Source organism: Dipodomys ordii, unplaced genomic scaffold (assembly GCF_000151885.1).
Source record: "Dipodomys ordii isolate 6190 unplaced genomic scaffold, Dord_2.0 Scaffold5, whole genome shotgun sequence".
NCBI classification, from domain to species: Eukaryota; Metazoa; Chordata; class Mammalia; order Rodentia; family Heteromyidae; genus Dipodomys; species Dipodomys ordii.
The window spans coordinates 9,550,506-9,567,306 of NW_012267221.1; the positions used below are offsets into that span (position 1 = coordinate 9,550,506).

Here is a 16,801-nt window from a genome sequence, read left to right on the forward strand (position 1 = left end):
GTTCAATTCCTCAGCACCACACAAGCAAAAAGGAAAAAAAAAATCTGGAAGTGGCACTGTGGCTCAAGTGGTAGAGCACTAGCCTTGAGCTGAAGAGCTGAGGGACAGTGCCCAGGCCCAGAGTTCAGGCCCCACAACTGGACGAAAAATAAAAATAAAACACACACACACAATGAGAAAACTTCAAAACTCATTCCACGCCCAAAGGTAGTCTTTGGCCTAAGAAAGTCTCTGAATGAAGGCACGTGGGCTAGGAATGCAGAAAAAATAACAGGTTATTTGCAGAATGGGAAGAGCCTGAGATGATGACTAGAATTCCTTTAGAGACTGCTAATCTGGCATGGGAGGACAACTTTCTCTGTAACTGAGGCTTGTCAAGTAAAGCCTTCCTAACTACCTGTGTTGGGCCTGAAGGACCATGCAGATGGTTTGAGACAGGGGCCAAGTGCACTGTTCCTCAAGATATCGGGAATTTCACACATGCATGCATACACACACACACACACACACACACACTCACACACTCAAATAGCATCACTTTAAAGCATTGCACATGCAATGGAGATTCCATTGGAAGAGAGAGATTCCTTTTCTCTTGTAGCTTTTTTTTATTGTGGTAAAGTATTCATCCCATAAAATGTGTCATCCCAATCATTTTTAAGTGTACAGTTCATAGTACTAAGTACATTCACACAGCCATACATCAAATCTCGAGAACTGTTTTCATCTTGCATACACAAAATATCATACCTACTCACTCAGCAACAGTTCCGCTCTTCCCTCTCCCGCCTTGTCTCTCTTCACACCTGCCAGTCTTGCTAGTTCTTCCACTTTAATCATGTGTGGAATGATTGCTGCTCTTCACCATTTCTGTGGCCTTACTTATAATACCAAAATTCATGTATTCTTCTGAAAAAAATTCTGTCATCAACCCTCAGAATTAATGAGATCCACACTCCTTAGAATAAACTTTGGTAACCACACTCAATACTAAATATTCCTTTCAGAGGCTTACTTCATACCCACTTGGTATGAAGTACCCTAAGTGGTACTTTCTTTCTCAAGTGTTTCCCCACATAGAAGATACTAGCCTCACAACACCCCATTATTTAAAGTTTCTTAATATCAGTATAAAAAAAGAATGATAGGAACCAGGATTTCAATGAGTTAGTAAGACTATTATCTTTATAACCACATTTCTGAAGCCATCCTTAAACTGTTGAAGCTGAAGCATACACACTCACTACATTTTATTTTCAAACAATTTTGTTTATTTTTCCCTAGGTGATGTGTTGACATTCCTAGATTCTCACATTGAATGTAATGTTGGTTGGTTGGAACCTCTTCTGGAAAGAATTTATTTAAGTAGAAAAAAAGTCGCCTGTCCAGTCATAGAAGTGATCAATGACAAAGACATGAGGTAAAAGGGTTATGTCCCTCCCACACATTGTTTTTTTTTAATTTTATTTTATTTTATTTGTGAACTTACTGTACAGAGGGGTTACAATTACATGGGCAGGATAATGCATACATTTCTTACCAAGCATTGCAGCCTCCTCCTTTGTTTACCCTTCACCATCCCTTCCCAGCCTCCCCCCCAATCCCAATCCTTCTCCTTCCCCCCCTTTCCCCCCCCCCACACCGACGTTGTAAAGCTCGTTTTGGACATGACAACTTGTACTTCTCATTGTTGCATCAGATCCACCTGTATCCTTAAACAACTGGTTTTTCCCCATCTCCTCCACAAGTTATACTGACATCCAATATAGTGAAAGCAGGGGTTATACTGTGGGGGAGGGACATACAAAGCAACAAAGAGATAATCTTATAAATGCGTTAGAAACACATGCATGAAAGAAAAAACATTAAAATACATATCTAAGGGTTCATTTTCCTGACATCACATTATCTGACCTTTTCTGCTTGACTCATACATATACTAGATATTGCAAATAAGGGAAACCATGGGACCTATGTTTCTTTGGGTCTGGCTTACTTCACTTAATATAATTTTTTCCAAGTTTTTCCATTTCCTAACAAATGAGGCAATGTCATTCTTTCTGATCCTCCCACACATTGTTAAGTGCATCTGTGCCCACAAGTAGTAAAAGGGGGAGGTCATATTACAGTACATGCTTTTTTTTAATCTGAGAGATATATACTTCCACTCAACAAATGAAAATGTATGATAGACAGCAATATATAATCCAATAATCAATTTGCCAATCTGAATTGAATGGCTTGTTCTCTAATGCATTCCTATTTATGTTCAATTAAACCCCAAAGTAGTCCTTTTTCCCCAGTCTAGTTGTTTTTAAATGAAACATATTTGTATATACATATATAGTGCTTCTTTCTTTCTCAAAAATGACCAAGATGTTATTTAAAGAAAACTATCAATTAAAAGTAAGCAATATAAGGATGATCTGAAATTATTTTATAACCTCCTGTTGTGCAAAGGAATAAGTCTCAAGGCTAAATTCACCAAATCTATCGAATCCCAGATATTACTAAGTGCTCCTTTACCCACAAACAGCAAAAACAACTCAAAATGTGTGCATTGTGTATGTGTATGTGAATGTGAGTGTGTGTGTGTGTGTGAGTGTGTGTGTGTGCTGGTCCTGGGTCTTAAAGTCAGGGCCTGGATACTGTTCTTGGGCTTTCTTGCTCAGGGTTAGTACTCTAGCATTTCAGGCACAGAGCCACTTCTGGCATCATATTGGTGCTTAATTGGGGATTAAGAGTCTCAGAGACTTTTCTGCCCAGACTGGCTTTAAACCAGGATTCTCATGGGGAAAAACAAGTCGTTTAAGGATACAGGTTGACTTGTTGCAACAATGAGAAGTACAAGTTGTCATGTCGAAAACGAACTTTACAACTTTGGTGCGGGGCGGGGGGGGGGGGGGGGGGGGAAGATGGGGGGGCGAGAGGGAGGCTGGGACGGGATGTGAAGGGTAAACAAAGGAGGAGGCTGCAATGCTTGATAAGAAATGTACTCATTATCTTGCCCATCTAATTGTAACCCCTCTGTACAGTATGTTCACAAAAAAGGAAAATTAAAAAAAAACCAGGATTCTCAGATATCAGCCTCCTGAATGCTAGGATTAGAGACATGAGCCACAAATGCCCCATTATCATTTGCATTATTTAACACCTAGGATATATACAGTTTATATCCTTAATAAATGGAAATATATGATAGCGACTTTAGCAACAGGTAATTGAATAATCACTTTGGTCACCACTTTGTTTCTTGGGTTAGTTACATGACGGTGGACAATTTTCAAAGAGGCATCTTCACATGGCCCATGAACTTTGGTTGGAGAACAATTCCCCCTGATGTGGTTGCAAAAAAAAAGATTAAAGAAACTGATATAATAAGGTAAGTGTGTGAAATTTAAGATTAGGGGGCAGTCATAGCTTTTTAAAAAGATAAAAAAAAGAATTTCATAGAACATCTACATGCTATCTTTCTATAGAACATCCAGAAATACAGGCTAAGCCTGCAATGACTGAGTGGTACTATAAACCTGGCACTCCAAAAGCTTAGGAAGAGAGAAGAGTTTGAGGTCATCCTGTACATACTGAGACCTATCTCAAAAAAAAAAAATGAAAGGTCTAACAGCTTACCAAAGCAAGTAAGGTTTTCCTGAGAAATTAGTTTTCCACTACTAATACATATTTTTAAGTGTATCCAATTCACCTCTGAACCTAAAGAAATCAGCCAATGGTATTTCTTTACTCTGAGATTGATAACTGAAGAACCAAACTAGTTGAATGTACTGTATTAACATAAGCAAGAGTAAAAGCAAGAAAGGGTAAATAACAATATTAGAGATACTGCAGTAGTAGCTAGGGTAAAATTTTCTTTCAAAATCTCATTCTGTCCTCTCATGACACAGGTCCAAATTTAGCAAACCAATTAAGAAAGAGACACAGAAGATCAATATCAATTAAAGCATGAGCATTAGTCAGGCATCAGTGGCTCATGCCTGTAACTTTAACTAGTCAAGAGGCTGAAATTTGAGGATCAAAGTTTGAAGCCAACTCATGAAACTCTTACCTCCAAAAATCCAGAAACAGAGCTGTGGCTCAAATGATACAGTGCTGGTCTTGAGCACAAAAGCTCAGAAAACATCCAAGTCCTGAGTTCAATCAAGTCTGAAGACAGACAGATAGACAGACAGACAGACAAACACACACACACACACACACACACACACACACACAAACATACACAAAGAGCTTTATCACTAGAGAAATTAGTCAAGAATGCAACTTGAACTTGAACTTGAAGCAAAAAGTAGGGGTTTCTTACTACTCCTACAAGACTAGACCTATAGGACAGGCCAGTCCCAGGCAGAACAAAGTCTTCAAGTAATTGTTCCCTGTTAGAGATAGAAATAGAATTTAAATCCCACAAATCCCACAAGAAAGACAAGATCAGGCTGTGCATTGTCACATCACACCTTTGCCAGGTGTGATGCCGTCAGAGTCAGTATCCCAGGGAGTAAAGAGGAAGTTTTACCAATTAATATACTCTGTGCAGGGCTATTAACCCTCTCTATATATTCATAGAAGAGTAAGAGTATCTACATTGTGTAGTGGAAAAGTTGAAACATATGAAGAGTAACTTTCCCCAGGGTTAGACAGTTAATAGGAGCATTGGAGCTTCAAATCTAGATCTGTCTGAATTTGATTCACTTGTTCGAGTCCCACATCTAGAGGACCACTGTGCTTTTCTGACATTCACATTTTGACTTCAAATTATGTCCACTATAATACTAGAGATGCACTGTGAATAATCTGGTAGAGAGAACTGAGACACAGACAGAATCTATACATAAATGTTGGAAAGGGGAGAGAGGTGCAAGGCAGAATGCCCTTAACACAAAGCATGTTCTCGCTACCATGGCTACTATCGGAGTTGGCTCAGCAATGCCCACCAGAAGAAGTGGTCCGTCACTGCCTTGACAAACTGCTGACTAAAATATCAATTCTTTCCTCATGATCAGTACTGGCTGGGAAGGTTCTGCAGTCAGTCACTTTGAGTCTTCATCACAACTACTACCTACTAGTGGTGTGAACCTGAAATTTTTACTTAAACTCTTTTGAGATCCTTAGTGAACACTTCATTTCTATGTAAAGACTACTAGAAGCAGCTATACTTAAATAGATTATCTAATTAAATCTGATTCTAAATAGGAAGTGCTTCCAACAGTGCTTGCCATATAACAAGCTGCCAGTCAAGTGTGCCAGTGGGTGAGAAGCAGCACCGTGGAGTGCTAGGGCACAGAGTCAAGCCAGACTGCCTATGTGTGAACCACACAGATGCACCTCATGCTAGTCGGTGGACTGTGTTGCAGTGTTTTTGTCATGGTACACACTTAGAGGACTTTTACAGTTTGAATTAGTGCATTGATAGTACTTATACAGTACATCTAACTGGACTTGAAATAAGTTTTGTATAAAATACTTCTGGCTAGAAGACAGGCACTGGTGATTCATGGTTGTTGTAACCTTAGCTAAAACAGAAGACTGAAATGTGAGGATCAGAGTTTGAATCCAACCTGGGCAGGAAAGTCTGTGAGAGTCTTATATCCAATTAATCATCAAAAAGCCAGATATAGAGGTATGGCTTACATATTGGAGTGCTAGCCTAGAGAGAACACACACACACACACACACACACACACAAATACATATATATGCCTATATATATAGTGCCCATTTGTCTTATAGTCTGTCACAAATCTCCTAGAGAATTTGTGACAGACTATAAGACAAATAGGGAATTTGTGACAGACTATAAGACAAATAGGTTTCCCAATTCTGGGGTCTCGTTGCTGGTCTAATCAAGCCGTGACATCATATTTAGAGAGCTCGGCACTTAAATCCTGGTGCACTTCATCTGAAGACCTCTCTGCACTTGGAAAATTCTCCTAACTCCAATACAAGCTCACACAGGACCGACTCTGAAAGCAGGGCTCCCAGGATATACAGTTTAAAAAATCAATCTTTTCTTTCCATAGGTGCCCTGTCATGGCAGGTGGATTATTTTCTATAGATAAAAATTACTTTTTTGAACTTGGAACCTATGACCCTGGCCTTGATGTTTGGGGTGGAGAAAATATGGAGCTCTCATTCAAGGTATTGCCAAGTATTTCCCAATTTTTCTTTCCATGAAAGAGTTTGTCCTTTTTTTAAGTTTTATTTTACTAATACAGTGAAGTATATGTCTATCACTGAGAGGAAATTTCATTAACATTAAAAATGGGTCTCTGAATTATTTTTTTATATCCCAGGCTGAATTTAAAAGAAGCAATCACTGTTGTGAAATTTATTAGTGTTCCTTCATGTTTCATGGCAGTGAAATTTTGCCCCATCTAAATAGGCAAGAAATTGTGTTCTGCCTTCAGCATAAATGCTACAGGTCTATATTTGATATGAAATAACTCTGGGATACATGTTGATAACTAAATAATGCTCATAAATATTTCTCTAATGTGTTGGAAGTAACTATTCCATAGTGAGTCACCTGGAGGACACAAATGCCACAAGTATAAAACTACCTAGAGCAAAGGTCATCAACAGGCCAAGGACATCTAGTTATACACAGCAACTTAGATACTTCATTACATCTATACTATCACTGACTGATACCTAGAAAGCCTTGGCAGTGACAACAATAGCGAGCATCCAAAAGCAGCTGCTTTGCTGTGTGGCAGTGTGTATTAGAAGGAAGAGAACTTGGCAGTTCCTATGGTTCTCCCAAGGATTTTGGGAAGGGGAACAAATGGACATCCATTTACCTTTCCCCAATTCAACCAAAGTAAGAACACAGGAAAGTTCTATACAGAAGGAAAAGGCAGGTTAGGAAGGTAAAACATTTCATTGTATTAATCCTAAAATGGTCCATCCCAGCAAGAGTCAAAACCTAAATAAGACTTCTGAGTTGAATTTTCTTTTTCAGAAGTGTTTTCTCTGTTGAAAAGCGTTTTCTCTACTCAAAGCACAAAGAAACAAAATTGCCAGGTGGTTCCTTACTATTGTTAATTGTCTACCATGTATAAACAACCCTTTGATAATTGGTATTTATCATGAAATTGTCCTAGGTATGGATGTGTGGTGGCGAGATTGAGATCATTCCCTGCTCCCGAGTAGGTCACATATTCAGAAATGACAACCCATATTCCTTCCCCAAAGACCGCATGAAGACAGTGGAACGGAACCTGGTGCGGGTGGCTGAGGTGTGGATGGATGAGTACAAGGACCTGTTTTATGGCCATGGGGATCACCTCATCAACCAAGGGTTGGACGTGGGTAACCTCACCCAACAGCGACAACTTCGAAAGAAACTGAAATGCAAAAGTTTTAAGTGGTACTTGGAGAATGTCTTTCCTGACTTAAAGGCTCCTGTGGTACGAGCTGGTGGTGTGGTAAGTTCATGTGGCAATTTTGTCTTATTTGATAAAAGCAACAAAAGACTATCAAAAATGTATGCAAATGAATGATCATATTACACTATATTATTTATATTTTATATTATGAATCAGTAACAAGTATGAGTGTCAGGAAGACAAAGCTGAGTTGAGAATGACATGTAAACTTGAGGAAGGAGGCCATGTTCACTGAACACTTCCATATCTGCCTGGCCAACCCGTCTTCATTCCCACATTCGATAACAGAATGGTTAGTGAAGCAGATTCAGGCTATTCTTTTGAAACTTAAAGTGGAGTAGGGAAGAAAGATAATGAACAATTGAGCAAGTATAATTACAAAATGCATGAGCTCTTATTTAGGGGACAGGTCATAAGAGGTGGGTACTTCTAAGTTAATGTGATTAAGAAATCTGTAGAGGAGATTTTGAAACCTTGATTTGAAACACAAAGCATCAGCCACGCTCTGAGAAAGAGGGAACGATATAGAAGGTACAGCTATGATCTGTGAACGTCTAAGATTGGATAGAGGCATTCAAGTATGGAAAAGGAGTCATGTTGTTGTCAAGCTATGGAGGAAGAACGGGAAGGTAGGTAAAGAGTTTATTATTTCCTTCCTTCCTTCTCTTTCTTCCTTCTTTTTTCCTTTCATTTCTTTTTCTTTATTTGCCTTGAATTTAATCAGTAGTTATTGAGCAATGACACAATTAGGAATAATGAGGGATTTAAGCTCCAAATAAAGAGCACAAGGGGTGGTAGCAAAGGGAAGAAGTTAAGCCAAACAGGTTGCATAGGATACCAAGTTAAGAGCAACCTAGGAAGAGGAGAACCTAGAAGAAAGTCTCTTCAAACCCACTGTAGGAATGAAACTTCATTGAAGAACATGGCAAGACATGAGGACATGTCCCATGGAATGGGCCATTCACTTTGACTATATCAGAGAAATCTAGGAAAGGTGTGAAATACAGGAAACTAAGTCTGGTTTCATAAAATTTGACTGAACAAACAAGCTACATATAAGCAAGTCTCATATGTATTTACAAAAACATAATTCAAAAATTATTAATTTTCATCAGGCACTGGTGGCTCATGCCTGGTTATTTAAGAGGCTAAAATCTGGGGATTGCAATTCCAAGCCAGCACAGGCAAGAAAGTCTGAGACTCTTATGTAACTCGAAATAACCACCAAAAAAAAAAAAAAACAGAAATGAAGGTATGATTTAAAGTGCTAAAACATTATCCTTGAACACAAAACCTCAGGGACAATGCCCAGGCCCTGAGTTCAAGCCCCTAGTCTGGAAAAAAAAAAAAGTCAACTTTGTTGATCACAATCAAATAGCAACTAATTCAGGGGCTCAACATGTTATTTTATCATTAGAAAGAACACCTTTTACACGCTGTTTTAGTAGCGACATTAAATATAACTATAAAATATATTTTTTTTAATAAAATTGCATCCCCTGACCAGAAAGCAGAGGAAACATTTCTACATAGTACATTTTTCTAACAGAATTTCAACAAGAGCATTACTGAATTTTAACCACCAGAGGGAACTAGAAAACTACCTTTTGGCTCTAGTTTAATGTTAACTGTGTGAGAGTTATAATATTTTTGAAGAGCTTGCCTAAAGGAAGCTTTTTGCAGATGGCTAAACAATATATTAAAATGCAGAAAACATTTTTAAAATGATTTTAACACCTCCCTTCTTTCTACTTTCTTCTTTGCTGTCTTCCTTAGATAAATGTTAATGAAGATATCATTTGCTCCCTTTGAAGCAACTAATAGGGAGTGTTATCACCATTACACAAAATTGGGACCTTTCTCTAGGTAACATAAAGTTATTGACTGGACTATTACTTTGGATAAGTCATCTTGAAAAGTTTTAAGAAAATAAAGCGCATCTTTTTGCTACTTGTTCCATGTTGCTGCATATCTTCCAGCATACATACTTAGAAATTTACATTCAGTGAAAGTTCTTTCAGGTTTTTAAAACAATATATTAAATATTGTAGAACCCATATATTTTAAATGAAGAAATTAACCTAATCAATAATGTACTTTTCCATTGTACTACAATATTAACCAATAGCCCATAGCCTAAAATTTAACAATTTCTAGTAAACTATGGAGAATTCTCATCTTCTGAAATGGAAAATGAAATCAACACAGATAATCTACATACTGGTTAATTTTAAAAAAGCAAAATGGTTTGAAATGGTTTATAACACCAGCTTGAATAACACTCTCTTTTAAAAATGAAAAATTAAAGCTACTCATAATTAAACATTTAATATAATTTAAACATTGCTTAATATTTTGAAAGTCATTTCCATGGGAAGAAAATGTTTCCCCCAGAATTTTGATAAGAAGGAAAAGAGACACCTACAAAAAGAGGACAGGGGGACAGAAGAGTTTTCCCTCTCCTTTCAGTACTTTTCAGCACTTAGAGAAAGGATTTATATCAAATAAAAATAAAGAAAACTGTAACACTGAGTGCTCCCAAATACCATCTTGATCAAGGTTAATTGTGTTAAGTCCACAGTCACATGAATCTGGGAAACACTCAATGTCTTCTGAGCAGCAAGCTCAGCACTAACACTCTGATGGTTCTGAGAATTTCTGGAGTAAGACAACCTGCTCAATTGTGTTGGAACTAGACTTCTTAAAATTTGATTGAAGATAAAATATTTTCTATGTGATCCACAAATGCAGGAGTTTATAAGATCTCAGCTGAGAGCCAGAGAAAAATGGAGACATGATTTCCCTGCTGAGTTGTTCTAATTTCCTGTATTTCTGTTCACTCTCCAGTTTGTAAGCTTATGTGGTTGCTCCTTCTGTGTATGGTGACTGCTCACATTGACTACTTGTGGATTGTCTACTTCCATATTTGTCATTTCAAATTGTGAATAGACCTGATTTGAGGGGTTTTAATGGAGATCTGTTTCTCTAGAATTGCTTTGGGGTTTTCTGAGTCTGTCAATCTAGAAATTACCAGGCTGGTATTATTTTTAATGTTTGCATCTACATCTTGAAAGTCAGTGAGGATTCCTTCCCTAATATAAAGAAGATTCCCAGGAAAAAGCTAACTTCCTGATAGTATACCTGGGATAATGAGTGAAATTGGTTTTCCTACACTAATCTATCTATCAGATAGATAGAGAGAGAGAGTCTATTTTTTCATTTCAATATACAAGATCTCAATCCAACTCTGTGACTTAGACATGTCCAGGTTTTTCTCATGCTCTTATGAGCAAGATCACAGTTTCAGCCAGGTGCTGATGGCTCTCGCTGAGATCTGAGGATCATGGTTCAAAGCCAGCCCAGGCAGGAAAGTCCATGAGATTCTTATCTGCAATTAACCACCAGAAAACTGAAAGTGGCGCTGTGGCTCAAGTGGTAAAGTGCTAGCCTTGAGCTGAAGAGTTGAGGGACAGTACCAAGGCCCAGAATTCAAGTCTCATGACCGACAAAAAAAATAAAAATGAAAATACAGTTTCACTCTCTGTTTTCTTTATTCTGTAGTTACTGATCCCTAAAGCTGACCCTTACCTTCTACCAAGCTAAGCTAGGTATATAAACATGGGGACCAAGCCACTGGTCCTGTTAGGAAAGTTAGCAGCCTACAGAGCCACAACACTCCAGAGTCAGAACTCTGTGTCAGGCTCTCAGAGCAAGAACAGATACATGCAATGCTATTACCTTCCACCTCAACAGACTTTCCTGGCACCAATAAGAGAGAGCTTGTTCTTCAGAGCTTTTCTAGAAATCTGAGAAGCATAAATTGCATTATTATCCCTATCTCATTAGCCCTGCCCAAGATGTCATAGAGGGCAAGGGAATCAGCATTTTTTCTGCATTAAATATGTAGAAAGCTACCTCCATATTTGAGCCTATGAATCTATTAAGAACCTGACAGCCTGCCAGAAAGTGCCTTTACACTTGCCCCTATTTTAGCTTTCATGACTTTCCTGTAATGAATTGTAGCTTGCTTCAGTCATTAGGAAGATTTTGACAAGGAATCAGCTGGTATCGTCTGTTCTTTGAAGGACTCAATTTATCTGTGATTCAGTGTCTAAGTGGTCAGATAATGTAGAGAGGCCAACCAAAGAATGTGGCCCGTAACTCTTGGTTTAATTAAATTGCTAGTATGAGTCACTGTTTAATATCTGTATCAGATAAATTCAAAAGCTAACTATGTCCCATGCCACCTTTTGTTCATTCGCCATTCAGCATCCCAGGAAAGGGTTAATTAAAAGCTTCTGTTTGTTGGCTCTGTGACTGAATCACAGTCCTAAATTGACAGATTGAAGCTGTACTTTAGCAAGATTACATTATGCCTCTGTTAGAGCTAGCAACCAATAAAATTGCATAGTGCTAAGTAATGCTAAGCTATTAAGTTAACCATCTCTTAACCTTATTATAGTTTTACATTCTTTGGTTTCTAGACATGTCTGAATGCTCTTGTTCTATTTTATGTTTTTCTTAATTCTTAATTTATATTCTACTTTCTAGCTTATTAATGTAGCCTTGGGAAAATGCATTTCCATTGAAAATTTCACAGCCGTTCTGGGAGACTGTGATGCCAGCAGCAAGGTATGATCAGCTGGGGTTTTACATCTCATGGTAGTCAATAGGTACAATGTTTGACATATTCATTGCTCACTTGAGAAATTTGTTTTCACTCAGTAGAAATGCATAATTAATCTCTAAATTTTGATATAATCACATGGCTGGTATAAGAGACTTCACTACTAAATGAAAAGCAGTAACCAAGAAAGGGAAAGTGTGAACACGAAAGTCAATCCACTAGGTCCAGGATAGAGCCAGGCCTGCTCCTTTAGCTACAAACTTGTTACCTTATGTAGATACTTTAACATTTGAATAAATGGTAGTAATTACACTATCTTCAGAGCTGGCATAAGACCAAAATGAATAATCCATAGGAACAATAATTAATACTTAGTGTTCTGCAAATGTTTCCTGTAATAATAGAAACAAAACTGTAAAACACCTTGTGAAGATAAGATAGTAAATAAGACAAAGGCATATTTCTAAATAATCACTCTAAGGGAGCTATTTTATTCTCTGACACCATTTTCTTATCCCCTGCCATCTTCCTGCATCTTAAGAGAATAACAGAAGCCCAACAACAGAAAATTCTTTGTAAGACTCCCACAAACTCAGCACAATGGTTAAGAAACAAGTGGGGCCAGGAAAATCAGAACAGGAACTCCTCCTGCAGGGCTGGAGGTGAGGTCTGTGCTATCACACCTCGCTTTCCAACATATGCTCCCTAACAGATCTACAAGCTGTGGGAACAGTTACCTACTTTGGGTGCCAAATTGGACTCACAGGAACACTGATTCATGAGCAAAAATCATCCCCCAGTGATTACAGACCACACAGTAGAGAAATTATTGTGCAATGGTAGTCTAGGCTTAGTGAATCTTATTCTTACTTTTGACTTGCAGATCCAACTTATCTTTTCTACCATACCCCATCTCTAACTCTTACTTCAAAGTTACTGAGAAGAAAAGGCATCTCTATGACTATAAGTTGGCTATGGGTTGTAAACTTGAAGCCAAGGAAACTTTTTCTTAATTAGGGAACATAGGAGACAGACAGATGTGTCAAAAATTAATTGCAAGACATAACTCTTATTAATAACTTAAATAGAAAATAGTCATAAACTGTAACTCAACTCCATGATTTGTCTACATTATATGAGATACTACATAATGCGCTTTTTCAAGACTAAACACTGTAGAAACTTCATGCATTAGTAACCCGTATTTCATCTGAAAACCCAGCTTCTGTTTTTCATTACCATTGAGTCTCTGTACAGAAGGTGAGGAAAGGCGAGTAGAATAATGTAGCCCTTAACTTCTATAAAACCTATAAAACCTACCTTTCCTTTTTTCCTTGCTCATCATTTTTAGCTTCTGAATTTTGTTTGTTCAGTAAAAGGGACAGGAAGATAGGAGAAATTAATTTGGTGTGGGCAGAATTAATAAGGTTTAAAACCAAGTCCAGAACTACAGTATTCAAAGGAATAAATTGCTCAGATTGAAGCATCAAGCCTTATACCTTTTCTTACCTAGTTATTAACTTTTTAAAGAATCGAGCTCCCCTTTTCAAAATACTATCTAGCTTATCTTAGTAACAAAATAACTTCCTTTTAATATATGTTTATGAATCTCATATTTTATGTCTACACAAATCACTTGTGGAGTATGTTAATATCAATTAAGACTTAGTAGGGTCATGGTCGACTGAGATTCACCATCTCTAACTAGCACTATCCAATATCTCAACCACTATTGCTCCAGACATGAGCCTTTGAGGAGGGTAAAGTCCAACACAATGGTTTCAATTTAATATGTCTAGCTCAGAGAGACTAACAGTGCATGTTTTCTCTCATATGTGTAAGTTAGAATACAACTGGACTTAATAACTCACATAGGACTCTAGACATTCATACACAAGCAGATTAAAAGAAGGTACTCTTAGGCATATTCTCTGAACATTGAAAGTACTATTTATCAAAACAAATCCCAGGAAACAGAAACATTTTTTAATTGTTGTTGGTGGCAGTAATGGTGTTTGGTTTTGCTTTGAAGGTTTTCTTTTTTGGCTTGGGGGAGGGCACAGAGAGAGTCCCAGAAATGGAGAGAAGATGGGTGAACAAATGCAGTCATGGTACTAAGTATACACTATATGGAAAATGAGCTATACAACTTGTAGGGAAGTATGGGAGGGGATAACTGGGAGAAAATGAAGGAAGGTAACATTGTTCAAAAAGAATTGTACTTATTACCTGACTTATGAAATGGCAACCTCTATGTATAGCACCTCAATAAGAGCAATAAAACGATATTTTAAAATCTCAGGTACATTGCTAATGGTGGATTAAGCAAAAACATTTCAATATATTTTTCCAGCAGTCGATTTTTCCCTGAGCATTTTTGTAGTAGTATAAAGAGCAAATTTCCATGGCCTGGCCATACCTTGACCAAGCCACATTAGAGTAAATGTTAAAGAACCATTTAAAATGTTTTCCATAACTGAAAAACCTGAATTGGCATTTATTGTAGACATAGTCAACTCTCCCCAAATTCACTTCCTGGAAAATTATTCCAAGGAACTGAGGGTAGGGAGGTGGGTGCTAACATGGCAGTAATCTGACAGTTGTCTATTTGAGCAGCAGAGAAAGATTTTACCCTTTTTTTTACATAGTCAAAGCCAACCAGAGTCCAATTTTCTTCATAGTCCAAAACAAGAAAGCATCTTATTTTCCACTTAAAAAATTGATGTTTTGACTGAGCTCCTTGAAGCTGTCCATGGCTTTGTAATATAACTATGATAGTGTAATATGTTCCTATACTTCAAGTACCAGAGTTGACTAAGGTTCAGAACATGTGAAACAACTCTGCATACAAACATATACTAATTGTACTAATAACTGATATTGTTACACCTAATGTTTATTTTTTTATTGTTATTGTATCTGTTGTGGAGCTTGAACTCTGGGTCTGGCACTATCCTTGAGCTTTTATGCTCAAGGCTAGCATCTACGATTGGAGTTATAGCTCCACTTCTGACCTTTTGGTGGTAAACTGGAAATAAGAGTCTTACAGACTTTCCTGCCTGGGCTGGCTTTGAACCATAATCCTCAGGTCTCAGCCTCCAGAATAGCTAGGATTACAGGTGTGCACCACCAATGCCCAGCTCAACTAGTATTTATTAAAGGTTCATTATATGCTATATACTTAATAGTGTTTCTCCTGTCAAATACATATAATTTTTCTCTATCACTTCAAACAGGGTAAATAACACTTTCATATTTTCAGAATGAAAGTGGCAACACCAGGATTTGAACACATAAGCGTTCCTATATTTTTACATACGGCTAACAAAAAACAGGTTTGGCAGAGACCCTACCAAGGATTGATGTCTGAAGCAATCTTTCCTTTGTCCATTTCTCCTACAGTATCAACAGTTTAATTATACTTGGTTAAGACTTATTAAGCATGGAGAATGGTGCCTAGCTCCAATCACTGACAAAGGATCCCTAACGCTGCACCCTTGTGAAGCCAAAAACAAAGAGTTCAGGTGGCTACATAAAGCACCATCGTTTTTTCATCCAGAACTGGTAAGCAAAATATTTGTACCCCTTCCTTATCAAAAATTCAACTTTCGATCAAATAGGACATAAAATCTTGTTTTTCAGTTTCTTCAGTCAGCAACTTTAAATGTATATGTGACAATAGAGGCAGTATTAGAGTTTATCTCAGAGATAAAAGCATTTTTTGCGAATTGTTATCTTTTTTTAGTGTTCTTTTTTAAATTTATATCACACGGATCATTTTTCTTTTCTTTTCTTTAATTTTCTTTTCTTTTCTTTTTTGTAAGTCATGGGGCTTTAACTCTGGGCCTGGGAGCTGTCCCTAAGCTCTTCAGCTCAAGGGTAGCACTCTACCACTTGAGCCACAGCACCACTTCCAGTTTTCTGAGTGGCTTATTGGAGATAAGAATCTCATGGACTTTCTTGCCTGGGCTGACTTTGAACTGCAATCCGCAGATCTCAGACTTCTGAGTAGCTAGGATTACAGGCATGAACTACCGGTGCCTGGCCATATGGATAATTTTAAAATTACCAAGCTTTATGATGTTTTTTCTTGTTCCTAAGTAATTTGATTATACCAAAAATAACTGACAGGCTGACGTTGTCTGTTCTGGTACAAGCAAAACCCATAAACGCAGTACAAGGTAAAAGCAAGAAGCCACATGCTTACTAAAAGCTCTGCACTTTGGAATGAACCTAGTTCTTCATTCTGCCCACTTTTCACACAAGGATTCTTTTCATATCCTCTATGGTTCCAGAGAATGGGGTTTCACTGTTGTACAGGAGCCTGCAGGAGCTGGTTGTGTGCATCTCTCACTGGCTTTGACTTCAGGGATAGTGAATCAATAGCCTGAAACTAGACACCAGAGAAATCAGCAGAAACTACTGGATAAGTAGACACTTGTGGGGCAGGGAAGGTGGCTCAGTGGTAGAGCGCTTGTCTTGCATGCATGAGGCCCTGGGTTCAATTCCTCAGCACCACATAAGCAAAAAGAAAAAAGCCGGAAGTGGCGCTGTGGCTCAAATGATAGAGCGCTAGCCTTGAGCTGAAGAGCTGAGGGACAGTGCCCAGGCCCAGAGTTCAGGCCCCATGACCGGACCATTAAAAAAAAGAAGAGACTTGTCCAGAGATTTACCAGAACATGTTCTACTGTATTCATTTCAAAGTGGCAGCCATTCTGCTTAATCTTAAAAGGACTCAGAGTCCTGAGCTTTGTCACAGGATCTTGAGATGGCC

The 16,801-nt window shown here is 37.9% G+C and overlaps 1 protein-coding gene across 1 annotated transcript in view; it reads left to right on the plus strand.

Moving 5' to 3' along the window:
* The window catches only part of Galnt5 (polypeptide N-acetylgalactosaminyltransferase 5), a 41,303-nt gene that overhangs the window by 23,260 nt on the left and 1,242 nt on the right, over nt 1-16,801 (plus strand). The window contains exons 4-9 of the mRNA XM_013028749.1: nt 1,285-1,420; nt 3,263-3,382; nt 6,033-6,150; nt 7,116-7,439; nt 11,952-12,032; nt 15,430-15,591. Coding sequence (XP_012884203.1) covers nt 1,285-1,420; nt 3,263-3,382; nt 6,033-6,150; nt 7,116-7,439; nt 11,952-12,032; nt 15,430-15,591 — 941 coding nt within the window. The remainder of the gene's footprint in view (nt 1-1,284; nt 1,421-3,262; nt 3,383-6,032; nt 6,151-7,115; nt 7,440-11,951; nt 12,033-15,429; nt 15,592-16,801) is intronic.